General features: G+C 34.9%; 2 protein-coding genes across 5 annotated transcripts; one reads left to right on the top strand and one right to left on the bottom strand.

Annotated features, from left to right (window-relative positions):
- Nucleotides 1-4,776: 4,776 nt before the first annotated feature.
- On the bottom strand, nucleotides 4,777-5,827 carry LOC133688104 (NAD(P)H-quinone oxidoreductase subunit S, chloroplastic). The gene has a single exon (XM_062107496.1). The coding sequence runs from the start codon at nucleotides 5,708-5,710 to the stop codon at nucleotides 5,033-5,035; it is 678 nt and encodes a 225-aa protein (XP_061963480.1). The 5' UTR covers nucleotides 5,711-5,827; the 3' UTR covers nucleotides 4,777-5,032.
- A 5,088-nt stretch (nucleotides 5,828-10,915) lies between these two features.
- LOC133678896 (uncharacterized) lies at nucleotides 10,916-14,657 on the top strand. Of its 4 annotated transcripts, none has more exons than XM_062101418.1 (8): nucleotides 10,916-11,061; nucleotides 11,757-11,918; nucleotides 12,011-12,119; nucleotides 12,207-12,289; nucleotides 12,759-12,822; nucleotides 12,933-13,050; nucleotides 13,494-13,648; nucleotides 14,370-14,657. In XM_062101418.1, exons 2-8 carry the CDS (start codon nucleotides 11,794-11,796, stop codon nucleotides 14,445-14,447), a joined length of 732 nt encoding a protein of 243 aa, XP_061957402.1. In that variant the 5' UTR covers nucleotides 10,916-11,061; nucleotides 11,757-11,793; the 3' UTR covers nucleotides 14,448-14,657. The 4 variants fall into 4 exon arrangements, 3 of the variants coding, with proteins under 3 accessions (XP_061957402.1, XP_061957394.1, XP_061957408.1); XM_062101410.1 differs by having other exon boundaries at nucleotides 10,916-11,052; XM_062101424.1 differs by lacking the exon at nucleotides 10,916-11,061 and adding an exon at nucleotides 11,095-11,159.
- The last annotated feature ends 455 nt before the right edge of the window (nucleotides 14,658-15,112 follow it).

Consider the following 15,112-nt stretch of genomic DNA (forward strand, 5'->3'; position numbering starts at 1 on the left):
TATGTAATGGAATTATAGATAGTTTAATAGAACAATAATTTTTTTATATATAAAGTATGATTTATTTCATGATGTTACCGCAATAGTTAAATCCACAATATTTAAATTAAAAACCATCAATATTAATTTATATTTTTTAAAATTATTTTATAACCTCAATTTCAAAAACATTCTTAACCAAACACATTAAACTACTTTTTCTTCAACCTCAATTTCAACCACAGTTTTAACCAAACACCTATTTTTTCAAACCAGCCACAACTAAAAGTATTTTTTATAAAACAACTTTTTTTAAACCACAACCACAACAGCTACAACAATACCAAACACCCTCGAAGAAGGGTTTGTTGGGCTGTGAGTTGGCCTCACTCGACTGAGTCGAGCTGGACCTGTTTCGGCCCAACCTGGATGGTGGGTCGAGTCCAGCCCAAATTATATTTAATAATATAAAATATTATATAAAAAACAAAAAAAAATCCAAAAGTCCTTTTAAAATTTTTTTGATTTTCTCGCATGTTTTTTTTTATTAATTTTGCATAATGTAAAACTGTATATTTATACTATAAGATACAGATCCGATATTAAAATACTTGTTTTATTTTAAACTTTTCTTAAAAAAATTCAAGAAAATTAATTTTCTCTTTTAAAAAAAATATTTTGTTTTCGTGCATACTACCAAATCCTAAAAGTTTTTGCATACATATTTTTTAAAAAAGATAAAATCGCATTTTATCATGTTTTAAAAATGCAAAAATGGATGTCGTAACTAATTTATGATTATCCATTAGAGCTTGACCAAAATACAAAAAATCCATAACAACCATTTCTGTTTGGAATTAGTTATATTTAGGAAATAAATGCGATCTTAAAATTTAAGTCTTGAAATGATAAGAATTTAACCAGGTAAGATAGAGACTTCCTCGTGAAGGAAGATCTACCTTGAACTTTAGATGAAACAATATATAGAAACACGACTTAGAAAAAAAGTCAAACAACACAACTTACCTTAGATAGAGTGCACTTAGGGTGATGCGTCTCTCCATTACACGACCAATCCCTTACCCAAACTTTTGTAGACCATAGGTTTTCTAATAACCATAATACTACGTTGTGACTCCTGAACCTTATAATCATAATTTTATGATTATATGTAAACCCTCTTTTTAACACACATTCTCAGAGGCAGACCTAACACCCCGCGTGCCCCGCGATAGTTAAATCTATCTTATCAAAATCTTTTTCATGGTATTGATAATTTCGTAATCAGAGCTTCAATGTATCTTCAAGGTTTTTTTCTCTCTTTTCTTTGTCTTCTTGTGTAACCCATTTCACAATTTAATTTGTTTTTGAAATATTATGATTTTAAATAGTGACAAGCTTAAATGTCATGTTTTTTAATTTGTAATATGAATAAATTGTGTTATTTTACTTTAATTAAAAAAAACAGTTTTTTAGAAAAGTTGCTAATAAGTAAACATAGCTTAGCATTGTCACGTTGAAAAGTCAATTTCACAGTTAGCAGAATACCAAAATTTGAAAATTCGTGCACTTGGGCGTAGTAAATGTTTTGATGACAAGAGAAGACTATGGCGATGGCCTGAAAGCTCGCGTGTCCTGATTTGCCATTGCGTTTCACGACGCTATTGACCGTTTCATTCAACTCGCCGTGAAGGAGACATTGCCGTAGACAACTGGGCTCAAATCGATGTTCGTCATGGCATCAGCTACTGGCCAGCAACATATCGTAGTCAAGCCCTTGTTACACGTTTGATGGTGCTTTTATTTTGATGCCTAGCTTCAAAAAGACTTGGACAACGTTTCCGAAACACGTTTTCCAAAAACTTTAATTTTTAAATTTTTGATATAAAAATAATAGAAACACATAAAAAAAATTAATTTTAAATAAAATAAAATATGAGACAAATACATGCATTTCGAGTTATATTTTATGGTTATAATTTTACCATATATGTATTTTTCATTCTGTTAAAAATCGATTTTACAGTACAGATGTTTATGACCTCCCCTCTATGCCTTGCAGTAATGATTTATCTGGCATGACGGCCTTTACCCTCTCGAATCAGAATCCACTTCTGAGTCCATTCACTGTCTTGAGATTTCGTGATCAAACTTTTAGTTTGATGAATGCTAGACTGCCATTGTTGTTGTTATAAAATGGGAAAAAACGAGGGTAAAAGCATGGCTACGGCAGAGATTTGACAGTGATGAGCCTGATGCCCCCCGAACTGCCAGGTGGGCTCGGAATCGTTCGGCCTAACGTTTGAAGCTTTGTTAATAAACAAAGAAGGATACAGTGGGCTAATAATTAAACATGGAATGAGTTTAGAACAAGTATAAGACTTTAGAGTCCAGTTTAAGGAGACATATCCTCGATTAATAGCATATCAAGCCCAACCCATGAAGAAAGAGTACAACGCCTCATGCCCATAGAGCTCCCATTGCTTGTAGTACAGTTTAAAAGATTGTTCAAGAAAATCATCACGGTTTTTTTTTAAATAATTTTTTTTGAAATAAAATAAAATATATATATTTTTATTTAAAAAAAATTATTTTTGATATTAATATATCAAAATAATAAAAAATATAAATTTTAAATAAAAAACAAATTTTTAAAAGATGTCGTTCCAAATATGTTTCCAAACCACCTCTAGGTAACTTATACCCTTGTAATCCCATCACAAAATATGAATGCAAGATTTAAAAATAATTAGACATTGAACATTTTTCAGCACTAAATTTCTTTCCGTAAAAATCAGTTTTCTTGTGATTTTTATTTTAATATGGATTTTTCTCAATTTATAAATAATGGGCCTCACAATAAAAATATTACATGTTTATTTAACAGACACAGGAAAATAAAGTAATAAATTATAGTAGAGACACTTGATTAAAAAACAAATACATGAAGGTTGGATATTGATCATGAATAGAATGTTAAGTAATATTTATCTAGTTTTATTTATTAAGGGTAGAATAGTATTTTCAGTTTAACATATATATAATTTCTTTGTATTTAGGTTAACTTAAGCACTCATAATAAACATCTTATTGAGAATTCTAGCCTCCTTTTATGTTTGATCTAAATTACTTTAACATGGTATCAGAGCCTCATTGATCGAACCCTTAGCTTGTTAATTTTATGGAACTCGCTGCCCTTGTAGAAATCATGTTCACCAATGTCAGAGCCACTGCTCGTATCAAAATTGTTATCATCATCCACTTCATTCCCTGGAGGATGTTCCAGCATGCTCAATGCATTCCTTTGAAGCTTAACTTCAGATTTATTTTTCAAAACATCAGACATGAGTTGTTTGACCTATTAAAAGATGGAGGATGAAGATCAAGTTTTGTGCTTGCAGCTGAAGAATTAATATCTGAAACTTTATTTTAGATTTTTCAGCTTCTGCAATTTGGTATTTCTATTCTGCCTCTGCAATTGTTTTGGTATTTCGTCTTCTCATCAGTCTCTGCAATTTGGTATCAGTTTTTGCAATTTGGTATTTCTGTTCTGTCTCTGCAATTGTTTTGGTATTTCGTCTTCTCTTCAGTTTCTGCAATTTGGAATCAGCTTCTGCAATTTGGAATTTCTATCTGTCTCTGCAATTGTTTTGGTATTTCATCTTCTCTTCAGTTTCTGCAATTTGGTATCAGCTTCTGCAATTTAGTATTTCTGTTCTGCAATTTGGTATCAGCTTCTGCAATTTGGTATTTCTGTTCTGTCTCTGCAATTGTTTTGGTATTTCGTCTTCTCTTCAGCTTCTGCAATTTGGTATTTCTATTCTGCAATTTGGTATCAGCTTCTGCAATTTGGTATTTCTGTTCTGTCTCTGCAATTGTTTTGGTATTTCATCTTCTCTTCAGTTTCTGCAATTTGGTATTTGAGTTAAGTTTCTGCAAGAAAAATAAAAAATTTGGAGTGATATTTTGTCTTCCGCTTCTGCAAAATCTGGTATTTCGACTTTCCTTCAGCTTTTGTCATGGCATCTACTACCAAAGAGATTGTTTGGTTACGTTGGTTATTTGCTGATATGAGAGTTTTCTTTTCTCATCCTACTCCTATGAATTGTGACAACCAGAATTCTATTCAGATTACTCACAACTCGGTTTTTATGAGCGAACTAAGCACATTGAGATCGATTGTTATCTTACTCGTCATCATCTCAAGCATGACACTATTACTTTGCCTTTTGTTCATTCTTCCTTACAGATTGCAGATTTCTTTACCAAGACGCATTCCATATCTCGTTTTTGTTTTCTAGTTGGCAAACTCTCTATGCTTGTAGATGCCGCATCGTGAGTTTGAGAGGAGATGTTAAGTAATATTTATCTAGTTTTATTTATTAAGGGTAGAATAGTATTTTTAGTTTAACATATATATAATTTCTTTGTATTTAGGTTAACTTAAGCACTCATAATAAACATCTTATTGAGAATTCTAGCCTCCTTTTATATTTGATCTGAATTACTTTAACATAGAAAATTTGTACATGTCATTCATTACCTTGATTGAACCAATGTTACAAGAAATGGATTAACAAGTTGTGAAATGAGAATAATATTATTTTTATATGTAAAGCGATAAAAAGGAATAGGGAATTCCACGTGGACACGACTGTTTTATCAGGTACGATGTGTTAACATAAGATACTTAATCTAATTCGATTTTATTTCCATTCCTAAAGCATGCAAGGATTAATTCTTTTCTATTTCTGAATTTTTATATGTATATGCAAGGACATGACTGAGTTTCGCAACTATGATCAAGTGGGTGCATGTGTTTTATTTGATTCACGAGGCAGAAAGGGGACAAGACAACAAAAACAGAACAATCACTAATTGAGTTTTCAATGTAATTAAAGTTTTCTTGGCGCACACGTACTTAATTGATCCTTCATGGCGTGGAATTTTTTTTAAAATGGAGTTTATTGCTCTGTCTAAACTGGAACTGGCACATACATAAAGCAGATGAACAAACATTATTTGCAACAGGAAAATGCAACCAGGTGGTCGATTATGATTCGGTTCCATAGAATTCTTCAATTATCGCGGACCTGGGATTTTTGCCTGGAGGGCCCTTCTCCCTACGCTCCAGCTCTTCCAGGCGGAAAGTCACTAACCGATCCCAGTTTCCTCCTTCAAAGATAACCCCAGCTTTTCCATCAGTGATTCGCTGAACAATGCCAGTGTACATGTAAAATGGGTTATTTGGGTTCTTCACAATGGCAATCATACCAGGCAACAACAGTGGCAATTCTGGTGGTTTTGGCTTGTTTGTGATTGTAAGCTTCGCAGCTGATTGTTTCTTTGGAGGTGGGTTTTCCTCGATGAATTTTTCCAATCCCTTCTCTCCACCAGGAAAGCCCCCTGTTAATCCCATCAGCTCCTTTTCGAAACCATCTTCCGGCACACTTGATATTTCCAAGTTACCTGAATACTCCTCTTCACCAGCAGCTGATGGTGCCTCCTCTTCAATGTTTCTCTGTAGCTCTTGTTGCACGCCTTTTTCTCCATTGCAGAGCCCTCTGCCTCCCAAGATCTCAAAAAGGTCGAATTTGGCACATGTTTTTATTTTCAACCTATGTTCTTTGGGGATCAAAGAGTATGGTTTGTGAGGATGATTGGGGAAGTTGTTTTGACCTAGAAAGCTGGACCTAAGTAGAGTACTTTGAAGGGTGATGGAAGAAGCCATAGTTTGGTATTACAGACGCCAGCCTTGAAGAGTGAAAGGAGGAGGGGCCTTCTCCTCTAATCTTAGCCACAAATGCTATATTGATGGATAGTCCTCCTGTCCTGTCACTCAATGCTTGTCACTAATCTATTTATGTTACTATTGTATTGTGTGACTCATCATGGCTCCTGTAAAGAAAAAGAAAAAAAAACTTTTCTTAATTCTTATTGCTATTTTTTACTGGGCCCAACAAGTAGAGGGAACTTATAGGGCAAGCCCATGAGATAATTTAAGCACCATTTTGATCTGCTTGAGGCTGGGCCTAAGGCTTGGAAACTCGAAGGGGCAATGTCTTGCTTTTACTATTATTTTAATTGAAAAGCAAAACAAAATCAATTTCCCTCCATTTCACTTTTACACAACTGTCACTCTCCCCTCCATTCCATATTCATCGATTTCTCTTTGCTAGAAACGAAACAACTATCTCTTCTCGAGACGATAAGGACGTGAAGGCGAGAGAGAAAGACAAGAGATGATGCAGAAACGACGCCTCAAAGGAAGCAGTGATGTGAGGGTAAGTAAGGTAGCTAAAATAATTTTTCATTGCTAATTGTAATTTTTGGAGTGCGATTTTTTTTTTAAATGAACCCTCTTTTTTTACTGATCTTTTAACTTTTATGGAATTGCAAAGATGGGTTTCTTTTTATTTGTTCAAATTCAAGACACAATGATTCTCTTGATGATAATCAGTGAGAGATACTAAGTGGCTAATTGTCTAGTTAATTAATGTGTTTACGAAAAAGAAAGGTGTGCCGTGGTCTTTGTTAATTTTTTATTGACGAAGGGCAGTAAATGTTTAGATGATAGAAGGGGTGATGACTGATGACAATAGGGCGAGTGTTATCGGGGTGTAAACGTGCCAAGGATGGAAATTGTTGGGATAAGTACAGCGACATTGTTGATAGGGGCTTTAGGAACAAGGGTAGGAGGCAAAGAGAGGATGATGGAAGGGAGAAGAGATGTTTGGAAGAAAAATATAAAGAGGGAAATCGGTCAAGTGATTGCTCTGGAAATAAGTGTGGTTTTGAGCGAATGAGGGAAATAACTGAGGAGAAAAAACCCTTTTATGTTCTTGTGGCTTGGAAAAGTCTGTTCTGTTTCTTGACCAAGGTGTGTGGTTTTGAGGTGAAAGGTTTTAGCTTTTTCATATTCTCTTTGTTTCTTTCATTTCCTTACCTTCTTGGATTTCTCCAAGTGGGGTATTTTAGGTACTGTTAAATTTCCAGTGCAAAGTTTGGTTTTTGTGGAAGCCATTGCCTCATTTGAAGAATTTTCTGTTGACAGGCTTGAGAAATGGAGTTAATTTAATGAACCTTGTCTTAATATTTTCGCTCAAAAATGGGTTCTGAGAGCTCCAAAGTAGACAAAATTGAACCTTTAGCTCTACGTCAGGAACAGAGGAAATTCATAGAGCAAGCAATCGATTCGAGGTACCATCTTGCAGCAGCTCATGTCTCTTACATTAACTCTCTTAGAAATATCGGTGTAGCTCTCCGGCGATTCTCGGAAGCAGAGGTTTTGATAGAATCTTCTCTGTCAACAACCTCAGCCACCAAGCTTGACAAGTCTCCATCACATTCTTCATACAATCATACCCCTCTCCCTCTCACAATGCAGAGTTCTCAGATTCACCATTGAACTTCGAGAGTCCAATTTCACTTTTCTGTTTGAACTGTTAACTTAAATAGTTCATCTCATTTTTTTTCCGGAGTTTCATAAAAGCCGGATTGAAGATCTCTAACAATGGTTCTCATGCTTCCTTTTCTACTGCCATAAATAATTCTGTTTTCAAGTTAATCCACATGTCCAGAATGATATATAATTCGTGATTAGTTTGGGATAATGATAATATATGATATTTCACTATGTTTCTGCTTGTATTTCGGTTAGTATTCTTTATGCATCCAAGGGCTCACAGATGATACCTTAGGTAATTTAGCACTTGAGAAACTTCCATTTTGGAATTTTCCATGTTTCTTAATGCTTTTCATGGTGACTTGTAGTCCTGGGTATTGCTTAGATAGTGCTCCAACTTTTTTATCATCTAAAGATGAGTAACCTGTAGAAGGTGATGTTCTTTTACAAGAAATGTGGGCTACCCTCCTTTCCTTATTGGGTAACAAAGAAAAGGCACCGTTGTGTGGTGTGGAGAACCTGGAGTTTGTTCCACTCTCAAATTAAGAGAAAAAGGCAAAAACCTTTTCACTTCCTAACCAGGATAACTCAAGGAAGGCTGTCCCAATTTCTTATGGGCATGACGCACTAGGGGCAGTTCGAAGTTCTCAGGTGAAATCAGTGATACCAATTTCCATGCAGGAAGTGGAAGTTCCTTTTGCTACAGTTTTTAAGAAGGAAGATGAATCCTGCGAGTAGTTTGGAAGTACCAGGGGAACCAAGTACAACCTCCCATGCAGTAGAGATGGATGCTTGTAAAGGTTATAGCCGGTAGATGTATCTGCTGACAAGGTCTCTACTATCAAGAAACTATCTTGGTAAGCAGCTACGTCACTCATCAATTCTAACAAATCCAGTGATGATCATTCTCTTAGTGGTACTGCAGATTTAGAATCGGACGGCACCAAGTGTGCTGACTTACTTTTTTCAGATAAATCTTATGTGGCAAATAAGAGAGTAATGTCTGTGTCAGTTGAGTCTGGTTGTCAAATTTAAGCCAGGTGTGTCTTTCTCTTTCCACATTGAGAATATTGTTATTTTTCACAGTTCGTTCATTTTATTATGGAAATGACACAAGTTGCTCTTCTTTCACTTTAGTTCTATGTTTGTTTGCTGCCCTGCCATGCTTTCTGTTTCCGCACCATGAAGCATGCTTCCCTGGTTTTGATCCGACGACCCAGTTTTATAGTTTAAAGATTTTGACAGTGTCGCAGCCCAATTATCACGCAGAAGCAATTTTCTGCGTGACGAGGATTGAAATGCACAAATTCTTGTGCTCTAGTTATTTTCTCAGTGACCCTTGTTGGGAGCGTCCACTGGTATGGAGGATGGGTGGCCTGCGTCATGTACATGGTTGTCAAGGAACTGCTGTTTCTAAACCTGTATGCTGGATGACTGTATCTATTGATCTTCACTTTGTAAGGATGATTAGTCATGGAAAGAAAAATCCTCTATTTTTGAGGTCTATCAATGTGGAATCGCTCTTTTTTTTCTATGGCAACTGATCCATAATCTTAGAAGTTCCTCGTTAGGCTTTTGCATTCTCTCCTTCGCCAATAATTCTTTTAACATCATCAAATTTCTTTCCACGCGCGTGAAGTTATTGTTCTATGAGTGAAACATCAAATCAATCTTGTTCAAAGCATTGCAGGACTTTTTTAAATCACAAATAAGAGAACAGGATTTTGTTGCAGATTAAAAAGAATGTAAAATATTCATTTTTCCAATCAGAACAAGTCATGTTCTAAAATAACTGCTATTAAATTTATGTCATCCACACAATTTACCCCGTTTGTCTTGAAGTCTTGAATAGCAGTAGCCTCTCTCATTTCATCTTTCATTCAAACTATAACTTCGAAATTGTTGGGTTGGTCTGAGAAACATGCCACCAGATTCTGTGCTTCCTTGTACTCCAGCCTTCAAAGGAAGTGGCCATGGCCGCTCCAGAAATTTCCTGCCTGAACCAATGATCATGCTTGTCAACATATCAGTTGCATTTAAAAGAAGAAGAACTTGAGACATCCCGGCTAGTCCTATCAAAGTCACGATGCACCACTGTACCCAAACCATAGAGCAACTTAAAAATGGGGGAAGGAAAATAGTAATTCAAAGATGAATTAGACACAGCTCCATGATGTCTCTGATCACATTTCTGCTGTAATTCTTCCCTTGTTCCAGCAGATAGAATTGCTGCGTTAGCAATGTCATTGAAACTAAGAGGAGGAATATTAAAGCAACTTATGAAGAAAGGATGTTTTAAAATTTGAAGTAGAAAAAAATGTTCAAAACACCCTTTCAAAGGTAATCTATTTTTTTGTTATATGGGTAAATTAGTAATTTTACTTTGAAAAAAACAAAATGATTAATCTAGGTAAAAGAGTATTTTACTATGTTAAAATTTTTTTAAAAACAGATACACCCTTAAAAAATCTTTTATTGATCACTAAACCAGAGAAAAAAACAAAAAATCCTTAAAGACTTAAATTTAATATACTCAAAAATAATAATTTCATTATAGCAATATACAATAATCTACTTGTAGAATTACTGTAAAACCTCCACACGATTAGCTTTTGTTAATGTGTTGCTTGCATGGTAGTTTCGCCTTCTCCATTAGGTTTTTTAATATTTTAAATCTTAGACTCATGTTAGTGCACAGAATTCTGAAAGCAAACTGAATAGTTTATTCTCTCTACTTTTTGCTGTGTGGAAAAAAAAATAGAGAGAGAGAGAGAGAGAGTAGCGAACAAATATGAAACCTTCATAATTATTATTCTATCGCAGCTGTTTAAATCATGTTTATCCATAGGGTCATCGGATCTTAAATCCTTATTTCAACAAGGAGTCAAGGACAGAAAATAGAAGGTTGTGTCCTTTTTAAGGAAAAAAAACAAGAAGAGGGAAGGACACAGGAACCTTCCACATTCCTGGGCCATGGCCAATAATACCTATAGCATAAATATAGTATTTGGTGTTGTAGTCATTATTAATTTTTAAAATATTTTATATTTATAAATATATTAAAATAATATTATTTTATTTTTTAAATTTATTTTTTTATAACAATTCATCAAAACAATCAAATTAGTTTATCAAATATGTTTTTGTCCTTATATTCATCAATATTAAACTTCTATTCCTACTTTTTGAAATTTATCAATATCACCCTTATAATTTTTAAGAAGTTCCCATTTTGTAACAACAATTATTAAAAAAAGCTCACTTTTTTTCATATTTTTGTTATCTTTTTTTCTCTCTCAAATCCCTTGAAAAAATAAAAACCTCCAAAACCTCATAAAAAGGGGCTTTTTAATGGTTTTGTGTAATATCGAAACTTTCTGGAACACAAAAGGATGATATTGATAAATTTAAAAATATAGAGATTGAAGTGGAATTTTGGTAAATTGCAAGGACAAAAATGAAGTTCACCCAACTAGAAAACCACTATACCCGCCAGTCATGATGCTGCATAAATACTTTGTTGGTGGGTCAAACCACTTTCCGTGAACTCAAGGAAGAAGAAGCACAACACGACACAACAACATCCACTAATCTTTCTCTCTCTATAATAAAGAGAAACCAAAAAAAGTCTCTTTATAGTTTCTACAATAGACATTGACATACATACGGTTAGTAAAGTACGCCACTTTGTCTTTAATCATCTATACTTAAATTATCATCTTATCTGTTTGACAATCAAGAAATTCCTTTCCTTTTTATGTGGCTATGTAACTAAGTTCTGTTTTTGTTTCAAAAGAATTTTTTGTTATGAGATTTGATTAGATTCTTTGAGTTTGACTTGATGGGTGGTGGGTTGGTTGCTTTTTTCATTTTGATCTGATGGTGTGAGTTAGTTGTTGATTTTAGTTTAGAAATTGTTGTGATCTCAATGGAGCTTTGTGCTATCTGGAAAATCCCAACAACTTTTTGATATTGGTGATCTGATGTTAATTAGGCTTCTTTCTAAGCGCTTAATGGAGAAGAATTTATGGGATTGCCTGTTTTTGTGTTTAGTTTGTTTGGATAGCTTTTATTTTATAGATTTCCATTGGAATGCATCCATTGCAAGAATGCTTCATTTAATTTTTAGATTTGCTGAAAATTTAGTCGTTGGTCATAAAACTTGTCTGTCCTTTGAGTTTTTTGGTGGTTTTTTAGTTTCCTATATGATAATTTATGTACTACCCCTTGGCAATATATAGTCTAAGCTTTTAAAGCGTATTCAGTTATGCAATGATTGGAGGGATTGGTTTTTATGTGCTGAATTTTTTATAATTTATTGTCTGCTCAAGTGGGATTATCTCTCATTTTGATCTGTTTTTTCATGCTATAGGGCTTGTACCATCTTCTTCAAGTGAACATATAGCCTCATGGATGATATTCCTGGGAGGTTGAATGTAGTCCCTGATCACTTTCAAGTATCAACTTCTAGTGAGGACACTCCTCAAAACATAACTTCATCTATCCAACGGCCCAGAATTGATAATTCATCCAGGTACTTATTTTTTCCTTGAAGAAAAGGAAACGGCGAAGAGAATGACTGGTGAAATTTGTTTTGATTCTGTTTCTTTTTCTGATTTAGAATAGCTCAAATAGTCGTTTCTGGTCTGGAAGAAAACTAAGTGCTGCATTCATGCTGAATTTGTTTAACCTACAGAGGCTGTCATGGGGTTCTAGCGCTGATGGTCAGGAAAAGGTTTATGGAACAACCCTTTCTAGCATGCTTATCGATTATTTTGAGGTTTATATGGTCCTAATCACCACATTGTATTTTTATTTGCAGGTCAAGTTATCCGTCACAGAGTTAGAATCACTTCGATCAGAACTTGCATATTTAGAAGAGAGGGAAGCTCACTTGAAAGCTCAGTAAGGGAAACTTGATCCTGGAATTTAAAACTAATGAGAGATTTTGCTAGCAAATAACAAATCTTTACTTATATAATTGGCAGTGACCAGCATAATTGAACCCAGACAAGTGATGAAGTCGGGTTCAGCTGTAATTAAAATTTAGTTTTAAGCCTAAATATTGTCCGAGATGTTGTCCTCAATCTTCCACTTTGTTTAAGAATTTCAGCTTCAAGATTTCACAATAAAAAGAACTTGTACGCATGCTCCTCTCATGATGGACTGCATATTTTGCATGTTTTATTGCTCCAATTTATTATATACTGTCAAGTGCTGAACCATGTTTTATAATTCCACTCTTTAATCTCAATGTAAAGAAACATGAAAGTCAGCATGCTTAGTTTCTAATTTTTGATAAGTTTAGACTGTGCTTTAGGTTATAGCAAAACTAATTTTTGCTTAACAACAGTAACTTCTTTTGTCTGTGCAGGTTGGAACATGTTGATGAAGTTCTGCGCTCTGCTCGGTTCTCTGGTTATTTGTACATCCGAACTGTAGTGGATTTCTCCAAATTGCTTATGTTACTTTCTTTTCAGTTCTTACTGCAATCTTTTGTGCACCTAGCAGTAACAGGTTTTTTCCTCCTGTTCTCCCTCCTTTACAGAGATGGACAGCTCTACCTGGGGAGCCGCCGCCACTTGATGATGCTGATGTGGACGATTGGCTTCCTCGCTTTGTTGTCCTTAATGGACCATGCATCTTCTTCTATTTGTTGTCCACAGGTAACAGATGTTTTACTTATCTCCCTTGTTTCATTTGTAGTGTACCCATGCATTTAGCCATATGTGGTTTTGTAGAGTGCCTGTGAAGATTCATGTCTCAAAATCTGCAATTATGATCGAGAAGGACAGCTATCATAATAATACCCACCCCTACCCTTGCGCTCCCTATGGCCTTAATGCATGTTCTAATTATCCATCCGGTTGTGTTTTCTTTTTTTGCCAATAAATGATGATAAATGAGCACAGGAGACATCCTTCGTCCAGGAATATTATGCTCTATAGAAATTTTGAAGTTCCCAGCTTTTACCTGCTCCACTTGTGTTGGTGATGCCACTGCCACTTTTTATTTATTTGGATTTCAAATCCCATTTAAGTTTGCAATCTGAAATTGTTATTCAAATCCACATTCAAATTTGTTTGCTGATTGAAAGACACTTGTGCAGATTTCAGTCCTCAAGATTCCACTCTACTTGCCGATATTGTTGAAGTAGGCTCTCTGCCAAGCTTTACACGGGAGCATGAAGAGACATTGTATTCCTCATATATCTTAACTCGTCAAGGTCTGAGATATGAGTGCTCAAGTGTTTCCGAAGTACAGGTACTTCAGTATTGTTCATACACTTTACAGTATTCAATGTGGTCAATAGTTGCCAATGTATTATAGTTTCTACTTAATTTAAACCAATACTTTTACAAGCATTTGCAAATGTGGGCGCATAACGCAGACAATCACCAGTGTGTGTGTGAATGGTACAAGTTGTTGCTTGACCTACTGCAACTTTTTGTGCAATATTTTGGTATTGCCCTCTGTTTGATTGATGGGGGGTGATTGCAGTGAACTTGAATCTTTGTCTGCGTACGAACCTTCTATTGATACCACCATGATGGCATTTTATTTGATGTCATGTCATTTCTTATTTGTTTGATGATTAAGTACTAAACAATTTTAGGGAGGCAGTACAGAATATGAATGGCCTGCAGTTGAGTGACCTGCTTCTGTTTGTTGCTGTTACTGTGCTTTGTGTGTCAATCATATGCACGTAGTTGTCATTTAAAGATTGTGCGCCTGAAGGTGCTTTGATATTTCCAGAGCATCAAATGACCCCAAATAGTCTACAGCTTCAAATGAATAACATTTGGATGATTGTTTGTGAGAACTTGTCGAAGTTGTTTTGTTGGGATTATCTTTAGTTTGTGTCTGAAACCATCTCTTTCCCACTCTAATGCCCGACTTTTAAATTTTAAGAGAGCCTTTTTTTTTTCATAATTATCATTAAGTTGTGATTTGATTTTCAAGCCCTTCCCTCCTCCTGCCTCAGGTTGATTCATGGCTAAAGGTATTGCAAACTGACATCAAGTTGGTTTCTGAGACAAAAGTTCCCTCATGGTTCCAGTGATGTGTAAAATCTGCATGTTTTTAACAGTAAGCTGTACATTTGAAAATTTAACTGTAAGCTTTAGATATATGAATATCAGTTTGGTTATGATTTCTCTAACTCATTCATTGTGTTTCTGTACAGAACAATTGATATACTTTATTTGAGTTGTAGTTAATGTTGTACCACTCATTCTTGACAGAATTAAATTTAACATGAAGTTACCATTCTTGCGTGTTGTCATGCCTTTGAGCTCTTCATCCTATATGATGGTAAATGGTCCTTGTTCTATCCATTTCGGCATGTTACAAAATGCCCTTCTTCTTTTGGATGCACTGTTATTGTTAGTTCCCCGCGTAGATCAATTTATTCTTTTGCTTGCACTAGATCAAAGCAGATCAAAGGTGACCTGTTAGGCTGTTGTCTCTCCCAAGAAGTAAAATATACATGGTTACATCATCTTCTCATAGTTTATTTTATTTCGTTACAGTTTGTTTCCCGTTTTAGCATTTTTCGCTAATGGCAAGATGTCATTAATGACTGGCCAAAAGACACAGGTTTTGAGCTTCTTGGCTTGCCAATTACCAAGACTCCGAGCAAGCAGACCTTACAAATTCTCTGCCTTCGATCAAGCATACATATCACATAAATGGATTTTCCCTTACTGAGTTCTGGACTGAATTGTA

Source organism: Populus nigra, chromosome 1, assembly GCF_951802175.1.
Source record: "Populus nigra chromosome 1, ddPopNigr1.1, whole genome shotgun sequence".
Classification (NCBI taxonomy): domain Eukaryota; kingdom Viridiplantae; phylum Streptophyta; class Magnoliopsida; order Malpighiales; family Salicaceae; genus Populus; species Populus nigra.

Bases quoted from the DNA above. Each gene is read 5' to 3' on its own strand.
- LOC133688104 (XM_062107496.1), bottom strand. From the start codon at position 5,710: ATGGCTTCTTCCATCACCCTTCAAAGTACTCTACTTAGGTCCAGCTTT.
- LOC133678896 (XM_062101418.1), top strand. From the start codon at position 11,794: ATGGATGATATTCCTGGGAGGTTGAATGTAGTCCCTGATCACTTTCAA. The intron at 11,919-12,010 runs GTACTTATTTTT...GATTTAGAATAG, and splicing joins AGAATTGATAATTCATCCAG to CTCAAATAGTCGTTTCTGGT. The intron at 12,823-12,932 runs GTAGTGGATTTC...CCTCCTTTACAG, and splicing joins GTTATTTGTACATCCGAACT to AGATGGACAGCTCTACCTGG.